Below are 21,689 nucleotides of genomic sequence, written 5' to 3' on the forward strand. Positions count from 1 at the left end.
TGGCCCCGGACGGGGAGAGGGGGCTGAGGGGTGGGGGTGGGACAGGAGGCCTGGGGTGGGACGTGGGTGGGAGGAGGGGGTTTGGTGGGGAGGAGCCTAGGGTGGCGCTGGTACAGTGGGGTTCTAGGGCAGGGGAGGGGAGGAGGGGAGGAGCCAGAGGAGAGAGCGGGAAAGAGCTGGGTGAGAAAGGGTAAGGGGAAGAAGAGGATTGGGAGGGGCGGATTCGGCGGGCGGTGGAGGGACATGGTGAGGCCAGAGAGGTAGGTGGCAGCACTGAGAACCATCCTTGTTTCTGCCCTTACCCAAGTTGGAAACATCCCAAGTAATGAGTCAGGTTAGGCCAGCCTTTTATTCATTTTGTTGCCACAGAAGGTCAGTGGCCAAAGACAAAGAAGTGAGGATGAGGCCATCCTTATGATTCCTGCTGGGCACCACGTCCCTCCCTCTAGTCCGACCCTTCCCCTCAAGTCCTATCGATTTGCGCAGTGGACCGACATATCACGTGCAGCTCTGCCCCTCTTTGTTGTTATACACCAGGCTCCTTCATTATCGGCTCTGGGTCATCCAGAAGTTACTCTGTAGCTGAAGAAGTCTTCGGCAAGCACAGGTATTGGGTTTCAAGGCTACAGGTGGTGATAGATGATTCGTTATTGTTAAAGTTGCTGATAATTTCGCTCCCAAGGCTACAGGTGGTGGTTACTAAAAAGGTGGATCCTGGTCTTGCCAGTCGCAGTTTTCCTGGGTGGGAACTCAGTACAAACTAATCAATATACATATTCCGGGACAGTAATGCATATACATGAGCAGGGTTAAGGCTTGACCATACCCTCCCTTCACATTTGTTAATCTCCCTCTATCTCCACCAGTTGCCCTGTCCCTAAGGATTTGGGACAGTTAAGGTTCTCCCAGTCACATCTGCTGAATTAATCAGTCAGTCAGTGTCATTTGTTGAGCACTTATTATGTGAAGAACATTATACTAAGCACTTGGCAGAGGACAGTGCAGCAGAGTTAGTAGACACTTGTATTCCAACAAGCATTTACAGTATAGAGGGAAAAGTAGGGTTTGAAAGAAATGGATTTGAACATAGGTGCTGTGCTGCTGAGAGAGAAAAGTGAGTATCGTGTTGAAAGAGTACAGCTCCAAGAGCGTTAAGTGACATAGAAGGGAGTGGGAGAAGAGGAAATGAGGGATAGGCCTCTTGGAAGAGATGTGCCTTTAATAAAACTTTGAAGGAGAGGAGAGTGACTGCCTGTCGGTTATGGAGAGGAAGGGAATTTGGGGCCAGAGGCAGGATGTGGGTATGGGGTTGGTGACAAGATGAAAGTATAGTGAGTAGGTTGGCATTAGAAGAGCAAAATGAGCAGGCTGAATTTTAGTAGGAAATCATTGAGGTGAGGTACGAGGGGATAAACTGATTGAGTTCTTTAAGTCAGAAGTAAATAGTTTTTGTTTGAGGCAGAGGTGAATAGGCAACCACTGGAGGTTTTCAAGGCTTGAGGAAACATGGACTGATCTATTTTTAGAAAGTGATCTGGGCAGCACGTGAAGCATATATTTAAGTGGAGATACCAAGCCAGGGATATTAAAAGAGAATGATGCAGTGGTCAAAATGAGGTATGATAAGTGACTGGATCACAATAGTAGCAGTTTAGATAGAAAGAAGAGCTGATTCTGGAGATGTGTTGAAAGTGGAACCAACAGGATTTCTTGATGGATTGAGTGTGTGGATTGAATGAGAGAGATGAGTCTAAAATAATGTCAAAGTTAGGGGCTTGTGAAGCAGGGAGGTTGGTGGCTTTGTCTGCAGAGATTGGAAAGACAATGGGAGGATAGGGTTTTGGTAGAAGATGAGGAATTCTGTTTTGGGCATATTAATTTTGAAGTATCACAGGACATCCAAACAGAAGTGGCAGTTTATCTTAGTACAGTGCTCTGTATACAGTAAACAGCCCTGTTCTTTGACCCGTTCTCTCGGAGTCTTTCGTCTCACTCACTCCCTCGGTGAGTTTTACACTCACTCCCTCGGTGAACTCATTCGCTCTCACGGCTTTGACTACCATCTCTACGCAGATGACACGCAGATTGGAGAAGCAGCATGGCTCAGTGGAAAGAGCATGGGCTTTGGCGTCAGGGCTCATGAGTTCGAATCCCAGCTCTGCCACTTGTCGGCTGTGTGACTGTGGGCAAGTCACTTAACTTCTCTGTGCCTCAGTTCCCTCATCTGTAAAATGGGGATTAAGACTGTGAGCCCACGTGGGACAACCTAATTCCCCTATGTCTACCCCAGCGCTTAGAACAGTGCTCGGCACATAGTAAGCGCTTAACAAATACCAACATTAACATTAACATCTACATCTCCGCCCCTGTCCTCTCCCCTTCCCTTCAGGCTCGCATCTCCTCCTGCCTCCGGGACGTCTCCACCTGGTTGTCGGCCCGCCACCTAAAACTCAACATGAGCAAGACTGAGCTCCTCATCTTCCCTCCCAAACCCGATCCTCTCCCAGACTTCTCTATCACCGTCGATGGCACGACCATCCTTCCCATCTCTCAGGCCCGCAATCTCGGTGTCATCCTTGACTCGTCCCTCTCGTTCACCCCACACATCCTATCCGTTACCAAGACCTGCCGGTTTCACCTCTACAATATCGCCAAGATCCGCCCTTTCCTCTCCACCCAAACGGCTACCTTACTGTTACGGGCTCTTGTTATATCCCAGCTAGACTACTGTGTCAGCCTTCTCTCTGACCTCCCTTCCTCCTCTCTCGCCCCGCTCCGGTCTATTCTTCACTCCGCTGCCCGGCTCATCTTCCTGCAGAAACGATCTGGGCATGTCACTCCCCTTCTTAAACAACTCCAGTGGTTGCCTATTGACCTCCGCTCCAAACAAAAACTCCTCACTCTAGGCTTCAAGGCTCTCCATCATCTTGCCCCTTCCTACCTCTCCTCCCTTCTCTCTTTCTACCGCCCACCCCACACGCTCCGCTCCTCTGCCGCCCACCTCCTCACCGTCCCTCGGTCTCGCCTATCCCGCCGTCGACCCCTGGATCACGTCCTCCCGCGGTCCTGGAACGCCCTCCCTCCTCACCTCCGCCAAACTGATTCTCTTCCCCTCTTCAAAACCCTACTTAAAACTCACCTCCTCCAAGAGGCCTTCCCAGACTGAGCTCCTCTTCTCCCTCTACTCCCTCTGCCATCCCCCCTTTACCTCTCCGCAGCTAAAGCCTCATTTTCCCCTTTTCCCTCTGCTCCTCCACCTCTCCCTTCCCATCCCCACAGCACCGTACTCGTCCGCTCAACTGTATATATTTTCGTTACCCTATTTATTTTGTTAATGAATTGTACATCGCCTCGATTCTATTTAGTTGCCATTGTTTTTACGAGATGTTCTTCCCCTTGACTCTGTTTATTGCCATTGTTCTTGTCTGTCCGTCTCCCCCGATTAGACTGTAAGCCCGTCAGACGGCAGGGACTGTCTCTATCTGTTGCCGACTTGTTCATCCCAAGCGCTTAGTACAGTGCTCTGCACATAGTAAGCGCTCAATAAATACTATTGAATGAATGAATGAAGTAAATGCTCAGTAAATATGTTTGATTGATTGCTTGATCGGTATTTATTGAGCCTTTTACTGTGTGCAGAGCACTATATTAAGTGCTTGGGAGAGTACTGTACTATAGAGTTAGTTTACACAGTCACTTCCCACAAAGAGTTTACAGTCAAGGAAAGAAACAGATATTGTATAAATAAATAATTTACGGTTATGTATATAAGAACTTTGGGATTGAGTGTGCGGCAGTCACCAAATGACCAAAGGGTACAGATCCAAGTGTATAGATGATACCAAAGGGAGAGTAACTGGAGAAAAAGAGAGCTTAAATGGTGGGCAGACATCCAGATGGAGACTTGCCTATCAACCTCCGCTCCAAACAAAAACTCCTCACTCTAGTCTTCAAGGCTCTCCATCACCTTGCCCCTTCCTACCTCTCCTCCCTTCTCTCTTTCTACCGCCCACCCCACACGCTCCGCTCCTCTGCCGCCCACCTCCTCACCGTCCCTCGGTCTCGCCTATCCCGCCGTCGATCCCTGGGTCACGTCCTCCCGCGGTCCTGGAACGCCCTCCCTCCTCACCTCCGCCAAACTGATTCTCTTCCCCTCTTCAAAACCCTACTTAAAACTCACCTCCTCCAAGACGCGTTCCCAGTCTGAGCTCCTCTTCTCCCTCTACTCCCTCTGCCATCCCCCCTTTACCTCTCCGCAGCTAAAGCCTCATTTTCCCCTTTTCCCTCTGCTCCTCCACCTCTCCCTTCCCATCCCCACAGCACTGTACTCGTCCGCTCAACTGTATATATTTTCGTTACTCTATTTATTTTGTTAATGAATTGTACATCGCCTTGATTCTATTTAGTTGCCATTGTTTTTACGAGATGTTCTTCCCCTTGACTCTATTTATTGCCATTGTTCTTGTCTGTCCGTCTCCCCCGATTAGACTGTAAGCCCATCAAACGGCAGGGACTGTCTCTATCTGTTGCCGACTTGTTCAACCCAAGCGCTTAGTACAGTGCTCTGCACATAGTAAGCGCTCAATAAATACTATTGAATGAATGAATGACTTCCTGGAGGCAGGAGGAGATATTCCTCCAGACTTCCTCCAGACTTCCTGGAGACCTGGAGGCAGGCAGGAGGCTGCTCAGAGAAGCAGCGTGGCTCAGGGGGAAGAGTCCAGGCTTGGGAACCAGAGGTCATGGGTTCAAATGCCGACTCTGCACTTGTCAGCTGTGTGACTGTGGGCAAATCACTTCACTTCTCTGTGCCTCAGTTACCTCATCTGCAAAATGGGAATTAACTGTGAGCCTTATGTGGGACAACCTGATTACCCTGTATTCATTCATTCATTCATTCATTCATTCATTCATTCGTATTTATTGAGTGCTTACTATGTGCAGAGCACTGGACTAAGCGCTTGGAATGTACAAATCGGTAACAGAGACAATCCCTGCCCTTTGACGGGCTTACATCTAATCGGGGGAGACGGACAGACAAGAACAGTAGCAGTAATAATAATAATAATAATGTTGGTATTTGTTAAGCGCTTACTATGTGCTGAGCACTGTTCTAAGCGCTGGGGTAGACACAGGGGAATCAGGATGTCCCATGTGGGGCTCACAGTTTTCATCCCCATTTTACAGATGAGGGAACTGAGGCCCAGAGAAGTGAATGCTTAGTTCTAAGCAGTAAATGCTTAGAACAGTGCTCTGCACATAGTAGGCTCTTAACAAGTACCAACATTATTCTTATTATGGGAAGCAGCGTGGCTCAGTGGAAAGAGCCTGGACTTCAGAGTCAGAGGTCATGAGTTTGACTCCCGGCTCTGCCACTTGTCAGCTGTGTGACTGTGGGCAAGTCACTTAACTTCTCTGTGCCTCAGTTACGTTACCTGTAAAATGGGGATTAAATGTGAGCCTTGCGTGGGACAACCTCATTACCCATTATTTTAATGAATTGTACATCGCCTTGATTCTATTTTAGTTGCCATTGTTTTTACGAGATGTTCTTCCCCTTGACTCTATTTATTGCCATTGTTCTTATCTGTCTGTCTCCCCCGATTAGACTGTAAGCCCGTCAGACGGCAGGGACTGTCTCTATCTGTTGCCGACTTGTTCATTCCAAGCGCTTAGTACAGTGCTCTGCACATAGTAAGCGCTCAATAAATACTATTGAATGAATTACCCTGTATCTACCCGAGCGCTTAGAACAGTGCTCTGCACATAGTAAGCGCTTAACAAATACCAATATTATTATTATTATTATTATTATTATTATTATTACATGAGCCTGAAGGGAAGGGGAGAGAACAGGGGAGGAGATGTAGATTTGGGTGTGATCTGCATAGAGATAATAGTTGAAGCCGTGGGAGCGAATGAGTTCACCATGGAGTGAGTATAGATGGAAAACAGAAAAGGGCCAAGAACTGACCCTTGAGGAACCCTTAGAGTTAATGGATGGGAGGGGAAGGAGGAGCCTGCTAAGGAGACTGAGAATGAACGGCCAGAAAGATAAGAGGAGACCCAGGAGAGGACGGAGTCCGTGAAGCCAAGTTGTGGAGGAGAAGGAGATGGCAGGGACAGAGGGAGTTGAGAGGTCGAGGAGGATTAGGATAGAATAGGAGCTATTGGATTTGGCAAAAAGGAGGTCATGGGTGACCTTTGAGAGAGCAGTCGTGGTAGAGTGGAGGGGATGGAAGCTAGATTGGTGGAGAGATTCATCATCCATTGCTATCGAGTCATTTCCAATCTATAGCAACTGTATTAACATTTTCTCCAGATGTCCTATTTTCACTCTTCTGCTGTCATTCTGATAAGTATACCCATAGTTTTCTTGGTAAAAAATATGAAAATGGTTTACCATTGCCTTCTTCCTCACAGTAAAACCTTAAAGCCTCTAGCATTGTCTTTGATTCCTTGATCATCCTCCTTTGACTCTTTCGCATGCCACTGCTGCCTAGCACAGGTGAATCAACTTTGTTGGGTTCTTCGACTTAGACCTTTTCATTATGGGAACCCTTGCGAGAGAATAACTTTCAGTGGCAAAGCTCTAAGCTTCATTGGCATATGCACACTCTCCTATCCTGGTAAGGCATTGATTTGTTGGAAATATTAGTTCCAGGATAATTCCAAGGTTACAATCTTGAGAGATATGGAGGGATTAAGGAAACATCCACAGAGATGGTAGTTGAATCCATGGGAGTGAATGAGTTTTCCAAGGGAATGCTTGTAGATGAAGAATAGAAGGGATCCAGAAATGAACCTTAAGGGATTCCCATTGTCAGAAGGAAGAATGCAGAGGGTGAGCTGGGCTGTGGGCTTGAGAATGGGGCAAATATAAAATGCCCAAAGGTCACAGATCCAAGTGCACTGACAGTGCAGAAGAGAGAGGGAGCCAGGCAAAAGAGGACTTAATCAGGAAAGGCCTCCGGGAAGAGATATAACTTTAATGATGTTTTGAAAGTGATGAGAGTGGTAGTCAGATGTGTGTGAAAGGGGAGGGAGTTCCCGGCCAGAGGGAGGATGTGGAATGGGATCAGGGGCAAGATAAATTAGAGTGGAGCACTACAACTAGTAATAATAATAATAATAATAATAATAATAATAATAATAATGTTGGTATTTGTTAAGCCCTTACTATGTGCAGAGCACTGTTCTAAGCGCTGGGGTAGACACAGGGGAATCAGGTTGTCCCATGTGGGGCTCACATTCTTCATCCTCATTTTACAGATGAGGTAACTGAGGCACAGAGAAGTGAAGTGACTTGTCCACAGTCACCCAGCTGACAGGTGGCAGAGCTGGGATTCGAACTCATGAGCTCTGACTCCAAAGCCCAGGCTCTTTCCACTGAACCACGCTGCTTCTAGTAGTGCGGAGAGAGCTAGTTAACTGCTTGATTAAATCTCTCTTCTTTCTTTCGTTTGAAGCCATCTGCCACCCACCCCACTGGCTACACATGGTCATCACCTTGTGCCCCCCACCTCACCTATCTTCTCTCCTACAGCCCAGCCCGCACACTCCGCTCCTCTGCTGCTAAACTCCTCACTGTGCCTTGTTCTAGCCTGTCCTACTGTCCACCCCTGGACCACGTCCTACCACTGACCTGGAATGCCCTCCTCACATCTGCCAAACTAACTCTCTTCCCCTCTTAATAATAATGTTGGTATTTGTTAAGCGCTTACTATGTGCAGAGCACTGTTCTAAGCGCTGGGGTAGACACAGGGGAGTCAGGTTGTCCCACGTGGGGCTCACAGTCTTAATCCCCATTTTACAGATGAGGGAACTGAGGCACAGAGAAGTTAAGTGACTTGCCCACAGTCACACAGCTGACAAGTGGCAGAGCTGGGATTCGAACTTATGAGCCCTGACTCCAAAGCCCGTGCTCTTTCCACTGCGCCACGCTGCTTCTCTTCAAAGCCCTACTTTCATTCACTCATTCAGTAGTATTTATTGAGCACTTACTATGTGCAGAGGACTGTTCCCAGACTGAGCCCTTCCTTTCCCTCTGCCCCTCCTCCTCTCCCCATTGCCCCTACTCCCTCCTGCTCTACCCCCTTCCCCTCCCCACAGTACTTGTGAATATTTGCGTGTATTATTTATATCTATTTTATTAATGATGTGTATATATCTGTAATTCTATATCTATTTTGATGGTATTGATGCCTGTGTACATTCTTTGTTTTGTTTTGCTGTCTGTTTCCCCCTTTTAGATTGTGAGCCCATTCTTGGGCAGGGAATGTCTATCTTTTGCTGAATTATACTTTACAAGTGCTTAGTACAGTGCTCTGCACATAGTAAGCGCTCAATAAATACGATTGATAGACTGAATGAGTGATCCCTTTCTTGCATTTCCTCTCTTTCTCCATCCCTTCATTGCCCCTTGGATGCTACAGTATCCACATGAATGTTTCCAGTGACCCTTCCACTGCTTGCTTCCTCTCACTCGTAAAATCCACTGGCCTCTTGTTCCACCTCACCCATTCACCAACTTGGATTTACTGTGCTCAGTCTCTTCATCTCTAGTAACCATATAACCTTACAATCTTTACCTTCCACCAAATTCAATTCCCCTGCTCCTCTGCCTTTTGCTGATTTTGTGCTTCTGACCTGCAACTGTCCATCACCTTCAGTATGCATGCGTCCTCCATTCCTTTGTTTAATCTGGAAAGTTTTGGTGGTGGAAATCCAGACATCAGACTGAGTTTATCCAGCCGAAATTCATACTAAATTTCTTTAGTTAGTAAATAATGATGATATTTGGGATTTAATTCTGCCGTCTTCTCTGCCCATACAAAAGTTTGTCATTTACATTGATTTTCATACCCATTGTCCACATTAGGTGTTTCAGACTTAAAACTCCCAGTTTTGGTTTAAATCTCAAAATCTATTAATTTCTACACTTTGGTGTTGTAACACAAAATAATCAACTGAGTACAACAATTATTTTTCCTTTCTGGATTTTGCAGGCAGCCGTGCGCTAGTCAGAGCAGCTTAAAAGATATTAATTGGGACAGTTCACAGTGGCAGCCCCTTATCCAAGATCGCTGCTTCCTTTCTTGGTTGGTAAAGATTCCTTTGGAACAGGAACAACTGAGAGCACGTCAGATTACTCCTCAGCAAATGAACAAACTGGAAGAGCTCTGGAAGGTATTTTTTTTCACATTTAGGAAATCAGTTGAAATGACTTGAATATGTTGCATTACAGAGGTTTTTTTAACTTTTGAGATCCAGGCTATGTTGAGTTAAAATTCTTAGAAGGTCATGACTGAGATTGGAATACTGTCATTGAACTCTTTTCAAAGTGAAGGGATTATTTATGCAGTACCTCAATTGAAAATTATTTCTATGAAGAAAATGTGCATTCAGAAGCCTCAAAATATTGTCTTGCAGTGAGTACCAGAAATAGTAATCCAAAGGTTTTGTTTTGTCTCAGAATTTTGACCAAAGTCCAAAATATAGGATTCTCTTCAGAAAAATACTTTGCTCATATAAGTGATCTATTCTTTTATGGCTTAATATTTAAAATAGGAAGCCTGTCATGGTATGCGTGGCATAGTGGAAAGAGTTCAGGCTTGGAGGTCAGAGAACTTGGGTTCTAATTCTGGCTCCGCTACTTGTCTATTCTGTGACCTTGGACAAACCCCTTAGTTTCTCGGTGCCTAAATTATCTCATCTGTAAATTGGAGATTAAGACTGTGAGCCCCACTTGGGACAACCTGATTACCTTGTATCTATCCCATGATTTAGAACAGTGCTTGGCACATAGTAGGGGCTTAACAAATACCATAATTATTATTATCATCATCAATGACAATTATTGAGTATAGGTTGGATGCAGTGGTTGCTTGATTCTTAAGGATTGTAACAGAAAATGGAGAGATATAATCCCTATATTTAGGAAATACACAATTAAATGAGGAAGACAAATGTGTATTCAAATATATTTAGATAAAATATCTAAAATTGAGCATATTTTCTAATTATAAACAGAAGTGGATGAATATATCAGTAGCAAATAGATGGTTGAAGTTTGGCGTGCCTAGATAACAGTTCAAATTATGGAATAAAAAGTTCCTATTGATTTATGAGAATTTGCCTCTAGTTGTAATAGTAACAGCAACATTCAGTGAGCACACCCCTTATCTCCCATAATCATTCATTCATTCATTCAATAGTATTTATTGAGCGCTTACTATGTGCAGAGCACTGTACTAAGCACTTGGAATGTACAAATCGGTAACAGATAGAGACAGTCCCTGCCCTTTGATGGGCTTACAGTCTAATCGGGGGAGACGGACAGACAAGAACAATAGCAATAAATAGAATCATGGCGATGAACATCTCATTAAAACAATAGCAAATAAATAGAATCAGGGTGATGTACATCTCATTAACAAAATAAATAGGGTAATGAAGATATATACAGTTGAGTGGACGAGTACAGTGCTGAGGGGATGGGACGGGAGGGGGGAGGAGCAGAGGGAAAGGGGGAGAAGAGGGTTTAGCTGCGGAGAGGTGAAGAGGGTATAGAGGGAGTAGAGGGAGAAGGGGAGCTCAGTCTGGGAAGACCTCTTAGAGAAGGTGAGCTTTAAGTAGGGTTTTGAAGAGGGGAAGAGAATTAGTTTGGTGGAGGTGAGGAGGGAGGGCATTCCAGGACCGCAGGAGGACGTAGCCCAGGGGTCGTTGGTGGGATAGGTGAGAATGGGGGATGGTGAGGAGGTAGGCGGCCAAGGAGCAGAGCGTGCGGAGTGGGCAGTAGAGAGAAGGGAGGAGAAGTAGGAAGGGGCAAGGTGATGGAGAGCCTTGAAACCTAGAGTGAGAAGTTTAATAATAATAATAATAGTGATGATGATGATAATAATAGTGTGCCAGGCACTGTACTAAAAAAGATAATTGAGTTGGACACAGTCCCTGTCCCACATGAGATTCCCAGTCTCAATCCCCATTTTACAGTTGAGGTAACTGAGGCACAGAGAAGTTAAGTGACTTCTCCAAGGTCACACGGCAGACAAGTGGTGAGCCATGGTTAGAACACAGGTCCTTCTAACTCCAAGGCCTGTACTCTGTTCTCTAGGCCATGCTGCTTCTTTTTAGAATGGGCACTTGAGAAGTGTAGAATGATGAAGTAGCACATATTCTACCCACAAGGATCTTATGCTACAAACATTTACAACTAAAGTTTAAAATAAGTGAAGTGAACTGATATTCATGGCTGCTGAGCAAGGTATAATCAATCAATTAATGAACTGTAATTATCGAACTTACTGTGTGCAGAACAATGTACTGAGTGCCTGGGAGAATACAATATAACAGACATATTCCCTGCTCACAACAAGCATACCATATAGAGGGGATATAAACATTAATATAAATACCGAAATTACAAGTATGTATATAGGTGCTGTGGAGCTGGGAGGGAGTTAAATAAATAATAATGTTGGTATTTGTTAAGTGCTTACTATGTGCAGAGCACTGTTCTAAGCGCTGGGGTAAACACAGGGGAATCAGGTTGTCCCACGTGGAGTTCACAGTCTTAATCCCCATTTTACAGATGAGGTAACTGAGGCACAGAGAAGTTAAGTGACTTGTCCATAGTCACACAGCCGACAAGTGGCAGAGCTGGGATTTGAACTCATAACTTCTGACTCCAAAGCCCGGGCTCTTTCCACTGAGCCACGCTGCTTCCCAAGGTGATGCAAGAGGGAGTGGAAGAAAAGGAAAAGAGGACTAAGTCAGGAAATGCCTCTTGGAGGAGATATGTTTTCAAAAAGGCCTTGAAAGTGGGGAGAGTAATTGTCTGCTGAATATCAAGAGGAAGGGCGTTCCAGGCCAGAGGAAGGAAATGGGCTAGAGGTGGAGGTCGAGATAGACGTGATCGAGGTGCAGTAAGAAGGTTAGCATTAGAGGTGTGAAGTGTGCAGGCTGGGTTGTAGTAGGAAAGTATTACAATTTGGTAGGAGGGGGCAAGGTGATTGAATTCTTTAAAATGCTAGTTATAATAGGTCATAGCAAATACAAAAATTACTTTTAAAATTTTCAAAATACTTGTGTATTTCATCTTGTCTCCATTTTTTTCCTATCTATTGTTTCATCTTTATGTGGTCCTCACCAACCCTCTCCCATTATTCATAGACTGTTAACTTTTTGAGTAGTGGTAATGGTATTAATAATATTTAAGTGCTTACTGGGTTTAGAGCACTGTACTAAGTGCTTAAGGTAGAATACACAGGTGGCAGGTCCCTGAGGTGGTGGATAGAATGTCTAATTCTCAGATTTATATTTTACCCTTGTACAGGAAAATCCCTCAGTAACTCTGGAAGATCTTGAAAAGCCTGGTGTTGATGAAGAGCCGCAGCATGTCCTACTCAGATATGAGGATGCTTACCAGTACCAAAATATATTTGGTCCTCTTGTCAAAATTGAGGCAGATTATGATAAGAAACTCAAAGAATCCCAGGTAATTAACCAGTTTGAAACATTTCAAGCTAATATTATTACGACGACTACTATTACAACCACCACCACTAATAATAAAAATAACAACAACAAAGATGGAGGTATTCATTAAGACTTATTATGTGACAGTCATTTTGCTATGTATTGGAGTAGATACAGTACGTGCCGTTCAGAGATCCCTGTTTTATGTGTTGCTCAAAGCCTAAGGAGGAAGACAAGCAAAAATTTAATGCCTACTTTGCAGATGAGGAAACTGAGGCACTGCGCTGGTAATTAACATGCCTAACATTGCAGAGCATGCAAGTGGAGGAGCCAGAGTTAGAACTTAAGTTTTTGCTTCCACTCCTGAACTCTATCCCCTAATCCGTGTTTCTTCTCTCAGCTAATTTGGAGTTAGAAAGAACAGGACAAAATGAAAGTTGTAATTCCTGTGATGTTAATGTGACAGGTTGTAATACCTGTTCATTGACAAGCAAATAAAGTATTAGTGGCGTATGGAGAGATTTACAATCAGTCATATTTATGGAGTACTTACTATATGCAGAGTACTGTTCCAAGTGCTTGGGAAAGTACAATACAAGAGAAGTTAGTATATATGTTCTCTGCTCATGATGAGCCTACAATCTACACGTAGAGATAGACATTAATATGATTAAAATGATAAAATGTATAGAAAAAGGTACATCCAAACAATCTTTGTTTCTTTCCCAGAAATGAAATTTAAAACATTCACTTTTGCTAAGAGTTTTTGTGTTCTGTCTCAGGTCAACAACAATTAAATTTGAATAACAAAAGGAAATTGAAGTTTGAATTTGGGGGATTTTACCCTTTTTCCCTCTAATAAAATCCTGGATTCTTTTTTTTTCCATCAGTCAGTGAGTGATGTTTGTACTTTCATTGGATCATAAACTCTTTTGAGGAAAGGGATTGTATCTATCATCCCTATTGTTTTGTACTCTGTTGAGTGCTTAGTACAGTGCTCTGGGTACCGTAAGTACAGTAAATACAGTCAATAAATGCCATTGAGTGATTGATTATTTGAGTGCTTACTTAAGCAGAGCATTGTACTGAGCACTTTGGAAAAACGCCATAAATTTGGTAGACACTCAACTATCCCTGCCCACAAGTGTTTTTACAGTTTAGTGATGAGGACAGACATATCCATCAATAGCATTTTTGAATACTTACTCTGTTCAGAAAAATGAACATTTCAAAAATAATAATGAAATAGAGTTTGATAGGCACAGTTTCTTACCACAAGAAGCTTACAATCTAGAGGAACAAACTAGACATTGAAATACATTACAGCAAGAGAAAATGGCAGGGTATAAAGATATGTATGTAAGTGCTGTGGGGCTCAGAGTATAGTGAATATATAGTACTTCTGGGGTATAGATGCAAGTGTGGATATTCATTCATTCAATAGTATTTATTGAGCGCTTACTATGTGCAGAGCACTGTACTAAGCGCTTGGGATGAACAAGTCGGCAACAGATAGAGACAGTCCCTGCCGTTTGACGGGCTTACAGTCTAATCGGGGGAGATGGACAGACAAGAACAATGGCACTAAACAGCGTCAAGGGGAAGAACATCTCGTAAAAACAATGGCAACTAAATAGAATCAAGGCGATGTACAATTCATTAACAAAATAAATAGGGTAACGAAAATATATACAGTTGAGCGGACGGGTACAGTGCTGTGGGGATGGGAAGGGAGAGGTGGAGGAGCAGAGGGAAAAGGGGAAAATGAGGCTTTAGCTGCGGAGAGGTAAAGGGGGGATGGCAGAGGGAGTAGAGGGGGAAGAGGAGCTCAGTCTGGGAACGCCTCTTGGAGGAGGTGATTTTAAAGTAAGGTTTTGAAGAGGGAAAGAGAATCAGTTTGGCGGAGGTGAGGAGGGAGGGCGTTCCAGGACCGCGGGAGGACGTGACCCAGGGATCGACGGCGGGATAGGCGAGACCGAGGGACGGCGAGGAGGTGGGCGGCAGAGGAGCGGAGCGTGCGGGGTGGGCGGTAGAAAGAGAGAAGGGAGGAGAGGTAGGAAGGGGCAAGGTGATGGAGAGCCTTGAAGCCTAGAGTGAGGAGTTTTTGTTTGGAGCGGAGGTCGATAGGCAACCACTGGAGTTGTTTAAGAAGGGGAGTGACATGCCCAGATCGTTTCTGCAGGAAGATGAGCCGGGCAGCGGAGTGAAGAATAGACCGGAGCGGGGCGAGAGAGGAGGAAGGGAGGTCAGAGAGAAGGCTGACACAGTAGTCTAGCCGGGATATAACGAGAGCCCGTAATAGTAAGGCAGCCGTTTGGGTGGAGAGGAAAGGGCGGATCTTGGCGATATTGAAGAGGTGAAACCGGCAGGTCTTGGTAACGGATAGGATGTGTGGGGTGAACGAGAGGGACGAGTCAAGGATGACACCGAGATTGCGGGCCTGCGGGACGGGAAGGATGGTTGTGCCATCCACGGTGATGGAGAAGTCTGGGAGCGGACCGGGCTTGGGAGGGAAGATGAGGAGCTCAGTCTTGCTCATGTTGAGTTTTAGGTGGCGGGCTGACATCCAGGTGGAGACGTCCCGGAGGCAGGAGGAGATGCGAGCCTGAAGGGAGGGGGAGAGGACGGGGCGGAGATGTAGATCTGCGTGTCATCTGCGTAGAGATGGTAGTCCAAGCCGTGAGAGCGGATGAGTTCACCGAGGGAGGGAGTGTAAATGGAGAACAGAAGAGGGCCAAGAACTGACCCTTGAGGAACTCCAACAGTTAAAGGATGGGAGGGGGAGGAGGCTCCAGCGTAGGAGACCGAGAATGATCGGCCAGAGAGGTAAGAGGAGAACCAGGAGAGGACAGAGTCCGTGAAGCCAAGGTGAGATAAGGTATGGAGGAGGAGGGGATGGTCGACAGTGTCAAAGGCAGCAGAGAGGTCAAGGAGGATCAGAATGGAGTAGGAGCCATTGGATTTGGCAAGAAGGAGGTCATGGGTGACCTTAGAGAGAGCAGTCTCGGTAGAGTGGAGGGGACGGAAGCCAGATATGATTTAGGAAGGTGAGTAGGAGAAATGAGGGCATAGTTTGGGATGTTTCCTTGAAGAAATTGAGATGTTAGAATGAGGTTAAAGATAGTGGTAAGTCATAGGTAAGGGAAGTAATAGATTATAAGGAGAGGGAGAGGGGAATGGATGAGTATAGTGCTTGGTAGTAAAAATGAAGGCGTTTAGGTGGCATAGAAGGGGGAATACAGTGGGAAATAAAAAATTATTCTGAGAAGGCTTCATGGAGGCAGTGTGACTTTTGAAGGGAGAACAGTGTTTGGTCAGAGATGATGATGATGATGAGAAGCAGCATGGCTCAGTGGAAAGAGCATGGGCTTTGGAGTCAGAGGTCATGGGTTCAAATCCCGACTCGGCCATTTGTCAGTTATGTGACTTTGGGCAAGTAACTTAACTTCTCGGTGCCTCAGTTACCTCATCTGTAAAATGGGGATTAAGACTGTGAGCCCCACATGGGACAACCTGATTCCCTTGTGTCTACCCCAGCGCTTAGGACAGTGCTCGGCACATAGTAAGTGCTTAACAAATACCAACATTTTTATTATTATGTGGGAGACAGGAAGTACCGAAGGTGGGAACAATAGATTGTTAGTGAGACAGATGAGACTGAGACAAAATAAGTAGGTTAGTGTTAGAGGAACATGGTTGTAGAAGGAGATGTCTGATGATAACGAGAGTGGGCAAAATTGATTAGGTGCCTGATGAGCAGCAAATTCCAGCATGTTCCTCTCAGTCAATCAGGCAATCAGGCAATTAAGGGAATTTATTGAGTGCTTGCTGGGTGCAGAGTGTTGTTCTAAGTGCTATGGAGGGTACAGTAAAACAGATTTGGTAGACGTGAGTCATACCCACAATGTACAAGGCGAGCGTCACGTAGGATTGGCACTGTGTCCAGGGTAATTAACTTGTACGCACCCCAGTGCTTATACCATTTGAAAAATAAAAACCGAAACAACAACAACAAATAAATGAGCTTATAGTCTAGACGGAGAAACAACATTAAAATAAATTCCAGATAGGGGAAGTGGAGATAATGAAGATTAGGAGTAAGAACTATGCGGAGATTCGCTCCCTTCGTGAACTCATTTGCTCCCACCGCTTCAACTCTCATCTCTATGTGGGTGACACCCAAATCCATATCTCCTCCCCTTTTCTCCCTTCCTCCCTCCAGGCTCTCATTTCCTCCTGCCTTCAGGACATCTCCACCTGGATGTCCTCCAGCCACCTAAAACTCAGAATATCCTAAAACTCAAAATGTCCAAGACAGAGCTCCTTATCTTCCCTCCCAAACCCTGTCATCTCCTTGACTTCCTGTCACTGTGAACAGCACTTCCATCCTTCCCATCTTACAAGCCCGCAACCCTGGTATCGTTCTTGATTCTGCTTTCACATTAACCCCACATATACAATCCATAACCAAAACCTGTTGGTCTCACTTTCCCAACGTCACCATGATCTACCCTCTCCTCTCCATCCAACTGCTGCTATGTTAGTATAATCACTCATCCTATCCCAACGGGTTTACTACATCAACATCCTTTCTGACCTGCCAACCTCCTGACTCTCCCCACTTGAGTCCATACTTCACTCGGTTGCCCAGATTATCTTTCTACAGAAATGTTCTGGGCATGTCACTCCCCTCCTCAAAGATCTCCAGTGGTTTCCTGTCAACCACCATAAGCAATAACGCCTCACTTTTGACTTCAAAACTCTCCAAACCCCTTGCCCCCTCCTATTGTACCTCCCTTCTCTCATTCTACATTGTAGCCTGCACACTTGGCTCCTCTGGTGTTAACCTTCTTTCTGTGCCTCATTCACGCCTGTCCTGCCATCAACCCCTGGCCTATGTCCTTTGCCCTCCCTCTTCAATCGCCAAGCAATCACACTTCCCCTCTTCAGAGCCTTACTGAAGGCCTCCCTCCTCCAAGAGGCCTTCCCATACTGTCTCCCTTTTTCTCAGCACCCCCCGTCACTCCGACTCACTCCCTTTGCTCTACCACCTGCTCTTCCCCACAGCACTTGAATATTTATGTACATATCTATAATTATATTTGTTTATATTAGTGACTGTTCATTTGTTTTGATGTCTTTATCTATAATTCTGTTTATTTAAATTGATGCATATCTACTTGTTTGATGTCTCTCTCCCCCCTTATAGACTGTAAGCCTATTGGGCGCAGGAATTGTCTCTCTTTATTGCTGAATTTTACTTTCCAAGCATTTAGTACAGTGCTCTAAAGCACAGTAAGTGCTCAATAAATACAGTTGGATGAATGTTTGTGTGAATGAATGAATATTAACTTAATAATAATAATAATAATAATGTTTGTATTTGTTAAGTGCTTACTATGTGCCAAGCACTGTTCTAAACGCTGGGGTAGACACAGGGGAATCAGGTTGTCCCACGTGGGGCTCACAGTCTTAATCCCCATTTTACAGATGAGGTAACTGAGGCACAGAGAAGTTAAGTGACTTGTCCAAAGTCAAACAGCTGACAAGTGGCCGAGCCGGGATTCGAACCCATGAACTCTGACTCCAAAGCCCGTGCTCTTTCCACTGAGCCACGCTGCTTCTCTAACTTCTCTAACTTGATTAAGGGATACACAAGCAAGTGTAAAATAAATGCGGAGGGAAGAGTGGATGTAGTAAAACCTCTTATCTTCCCACCCAAACCTTGTCCTCCCACAAACTTTCTCATAATCTTAGATGACACCTCCATCCTTTCTGTCTCACAAGCCTGTAGTCCTTGACTCCTCTCATTCGTTCAACCCACACATTTATTCCATCACCAAATCCTGTTGGGTCCACCTTCACAATATTATGAAATCTGTCCTTCTCCATCCGTACTGCTTCCACATTAATGCAGTCACTCATCCAGTAGGCCTTTGCAGACTAAGCCCCACTTTTCCTTATCTCCCATTCTTTTTTGCATTGTTCTGACTTGCTCTCTTTTCTCTTACCCCCTCTCCCTCCCACTGCTCTTAAGTATATATCTGTAATTTTATTTATCTCTTTGGTGTTCCCTCTTCCCAGCCCCAAAACACTTATGTTCACATCTGTAATTTTATTTATTTGTATTAGTCTCTGTCTCCCCAACTCTAGACTGTGAGCTCGTTGTGGTTAAGAATGTTTATTATTGTATGGTACTTTCCCAATGCTCAGTACGGTGCTCTGTACCCAGTAAGTGCTCAATAAATATAAATGAATGAATGAAAAAAGGAAAGATGGAAGAAAGAGAAGTAGGGAAGGAGGGAGGAAGGAAGGGAGGGAAAAAAAGGAAAAGGAAAGGGCAGAGACTGGGGCCCTCCCTTCTCAAATCTGACAGACAATTACTCTCTCTTGAAAGCCTTGTGTAAGGCACCTCTCCAAGAGGCCTTCCCAGGCTAGGCATCTCCCTCTCCCTTCTGTGTCTCCCTGACTTACTCCCTTTGTTCTTCTGGCCTCCCAGTCCCACAGCACTTATATGCATATCTGTAATTTATTTATTTGTATTGATGTCTGTCTCCCCTTCAAGACTGAAAGCTAGTTATGGTCAGGGATTGTGTGTCTTTATTGTTGTATTGTACTTTCCCAAATGCTTAGTGCAGTGCTTTGCACACAGTGAGCACTCAATAAATACGATTGAATGAATGAATAAAATAGTAGTCAACCTATTCCCCTTACCATGCTGAGTTTTGTAACATAAACTAATTGTGACTGAGCCGTTGGACACGAATTGTTACATGAGTGTACCTAGTTATGGCTGGAATTTGATGCATGGTGGCTACCAAAAGCTATTAGCCAGTGGTTGTTAGCCTGAAATTTCAATCTCAAACCTAAAACTCGAATTCCAACATTTTCCTCCACTTTCTGTTGAGATCAGCCATTAGAAAAAAGTAGTCACAGTTCATGATTCATGAGAAATCTCTTATTTTATCTGTGTTTTAATCTCACACCTAACCTGAGAAGCGGTTTGAGAAATGTTCTGCTAATGGGTGATTTCTTCATGAACTTCCCCAATTGTTAAATATATTCAGTCTTGTTTAACATCTGGCCTTAACATCTGGCCATAAGTGGCTACTCTGGAAAAATGGTTGTAAGTGTGAAATTTCAGACTCAAACCTAAAACGCAAATTCCAGCAATCTCTTCCATTTTCTTTTAAAATCAACCATTAGAAAATAAAAGGAGTCACTTGATCGTGCTTCATGAGAAGTTTCTTATTTTAGTCATGTTTAAGTCTCACACCTAACTCTGAACTTTATCTTCCAAACTTCATTGCTAGTCCTCTGGATCCTTTACTCACCGAGAGGGTCTATTCAGGAGAAAGGATTCTAGGCTTTTTCTGCCAGATGGGACCTACCTGTCTGAGCCCAGCCAGTATTGCCAGTCCCGTATGTTGTTTAGACTGTACCCTGTTATTGGGCAGGGATTATCTCTGTTGTCGAATTGTACAACAATAATACCAACATTATTATTATTTCTAAGTCCCACTCATTAGGAACATGAGGCATCTTGAGGTCCAAATGTGAGTGATTCAGAAGAATTGAACAATATCTACAACTGGGAAGCAACATGGCCTAGTACCTAGATCACATGCCTCGGAGTCACAGAACCTGGTTCTTGTTCTGACTCTTTCACTTGTCTGTTGTGAGAATTTGGGTGAATCACTTAATTTATCTGCCTCAGTTACCTTATCAGTAAACTGGGGATTAAGACTGTGAGCCCCTTGTGGGACATGGACTGTGTCCAGACTTAATAGCTTTTATCTACTCCAGTGCCTACTACTGTTCCTGGCACATAGTAAACCTGTAACAAATACCAAAAAAACTCACTCAGGAAAATCCTGGAAAAAAACCACTGTGTAGTTCTGACTCCATAACATGTTGAATTTGTGTAGCATTTTCATTTTCAACAAGCTTTTATGCTACATCCTTTTTTTCTGGGAACTCCCATTTGAAGTGGCATGGTTAATGGAGAGGACCTAGTGCTAGAAGTCAGAAAGTAATAAATCTGGTGTATGTTAATATATTAAGAGCTTACTCTGTACGAAGTACTGTTGTAAGCACTGGGGTAGAAACAAGGTAATCAGGTTTGACCCAGTCCCTATCCTACATGGGGCTCATAGTCTTAATCCCCATTTTATAACTGAGGTAACTGAGGCACAGAGAAGTGACATGACTTGTCCAAGGTCACACAGCAGAAAAGTGGTGGAACAAGTTATTAGAACACACATCCTCTGACTTCCAAGCCCATCCTCTTGCCACTAGGCCATACTGCTTCTGGGTTCTAATCCTAATTCTAGTTCTGGGTTCTAATCTTGGCTCCAGGAACTTGCTTGCTCTATGGTTTCTCTGCCTCAGTTTTTTCTTCTGCATAAGAGGTATTAAGTACATATTCTTCCTTCCTGGTGGCTTTGAGCCCTGTGTGGGACAGGGACTGTGCCTGATCAGATGAATTGTATCTACTTTTGCTTATTTAGCTTATTATATAGTGGGTGGCACATATTGAACACTTAAGAAATGCAATATTTGATAAGGAGGTGTAGAGTATTTCCATTTTACAGCTGAAGTTATGGGTAAAGAAACTAAGAAATCTGTAAAAGGTCGTAAAAGTAGCCCAGTTGCAAAATTGGGACTAGATCCTCTTCTCTTGCTATTTCCCAGGGGGCAAAAGATAATTGATCATGGAATGCCGCCGGGAATTTCCATCTCATCTTATTTTCCCGTTAGCTTCTGAGGACTCGGCTTTAGACTAATTTTAGAAGGGACCAAGGCAGGCTTTTTCCTACATTCTTGATAACAAACATTGGCCATCCAAATAAATCTTGGTTGATTGATTGAGTGATTGACTGAAGTGGCTAAACTCGGATTAGAACCCAGGTTTCTTTGAGTCCTGGACCCGTGCACTTTCCACTAGGCCACATTGCTTCTCTCTTGTATTCAAAGCCATCTGTAAAGTTTTGTTTAATTTCTTCTTCCTCTTAGGCTGTAAACGCTTTGTGGGCACAGGTTGGCAGCACTAACAGCTTTGTATTGTTTTCTACCAAAGTCTAAAAATGCCTGGTACCCAGTAAACACTCAAGAAGTACTGTAAATCCTTTATTTTCAAAAATCAGCATTGGGCACTTTTGTATTTGAAGCAGTTATGTGAATAAATATGGCAGTTGGGCATATTTTAA

General features: G+C 44.3%; 1 protein-coding gene across 3 annotated transcripts in view; it reads left to right on the forward strand.

Annotated features, from left to right (window-relative positions):
• The window catches only part of LOC114808759 (regulator of nonsense transcripts 1-like), a 135,372-nt gene that overhangs the window by 36,427 nt on the left and 77,256 nt on the right, over window positions 1–21,689 (forward strand). For all 3 annotated transcript variants that reach the window (XM_029056603.2, XM_029056602.2, XM_029056604.2), the window contains exons 5-6: window positions 9,009–9,189; window positions 12,338–12,499. In XM_029056603.2, the coding sequence (XP_028912436.1) occupies window positions 9,009–9,189; window positions 12,338–12,499 (343 nt within the window). The remainder of the gene's footprint in view (window positions 1–9,008; window positions 9,190–12,337; window positions 12,500–21,689) is intronic.

Source organism: Ornithorhynchus anatinus, chromosome Y5, assembly GCF_004115215.2.
Source record: "Ornithorhynchus anatinus isolate Pmale09 chromosome Y5, mOrnAna1.pri.v4, whole genome shotgun sequence".
Taxonomy (NCBI): Eukaryota; Metazoa; Chordata; class Mammalia; order Monotremata; family Ornithorhynchidae; genus Ornithorhynchus; species Ornithorhynchus anatinus.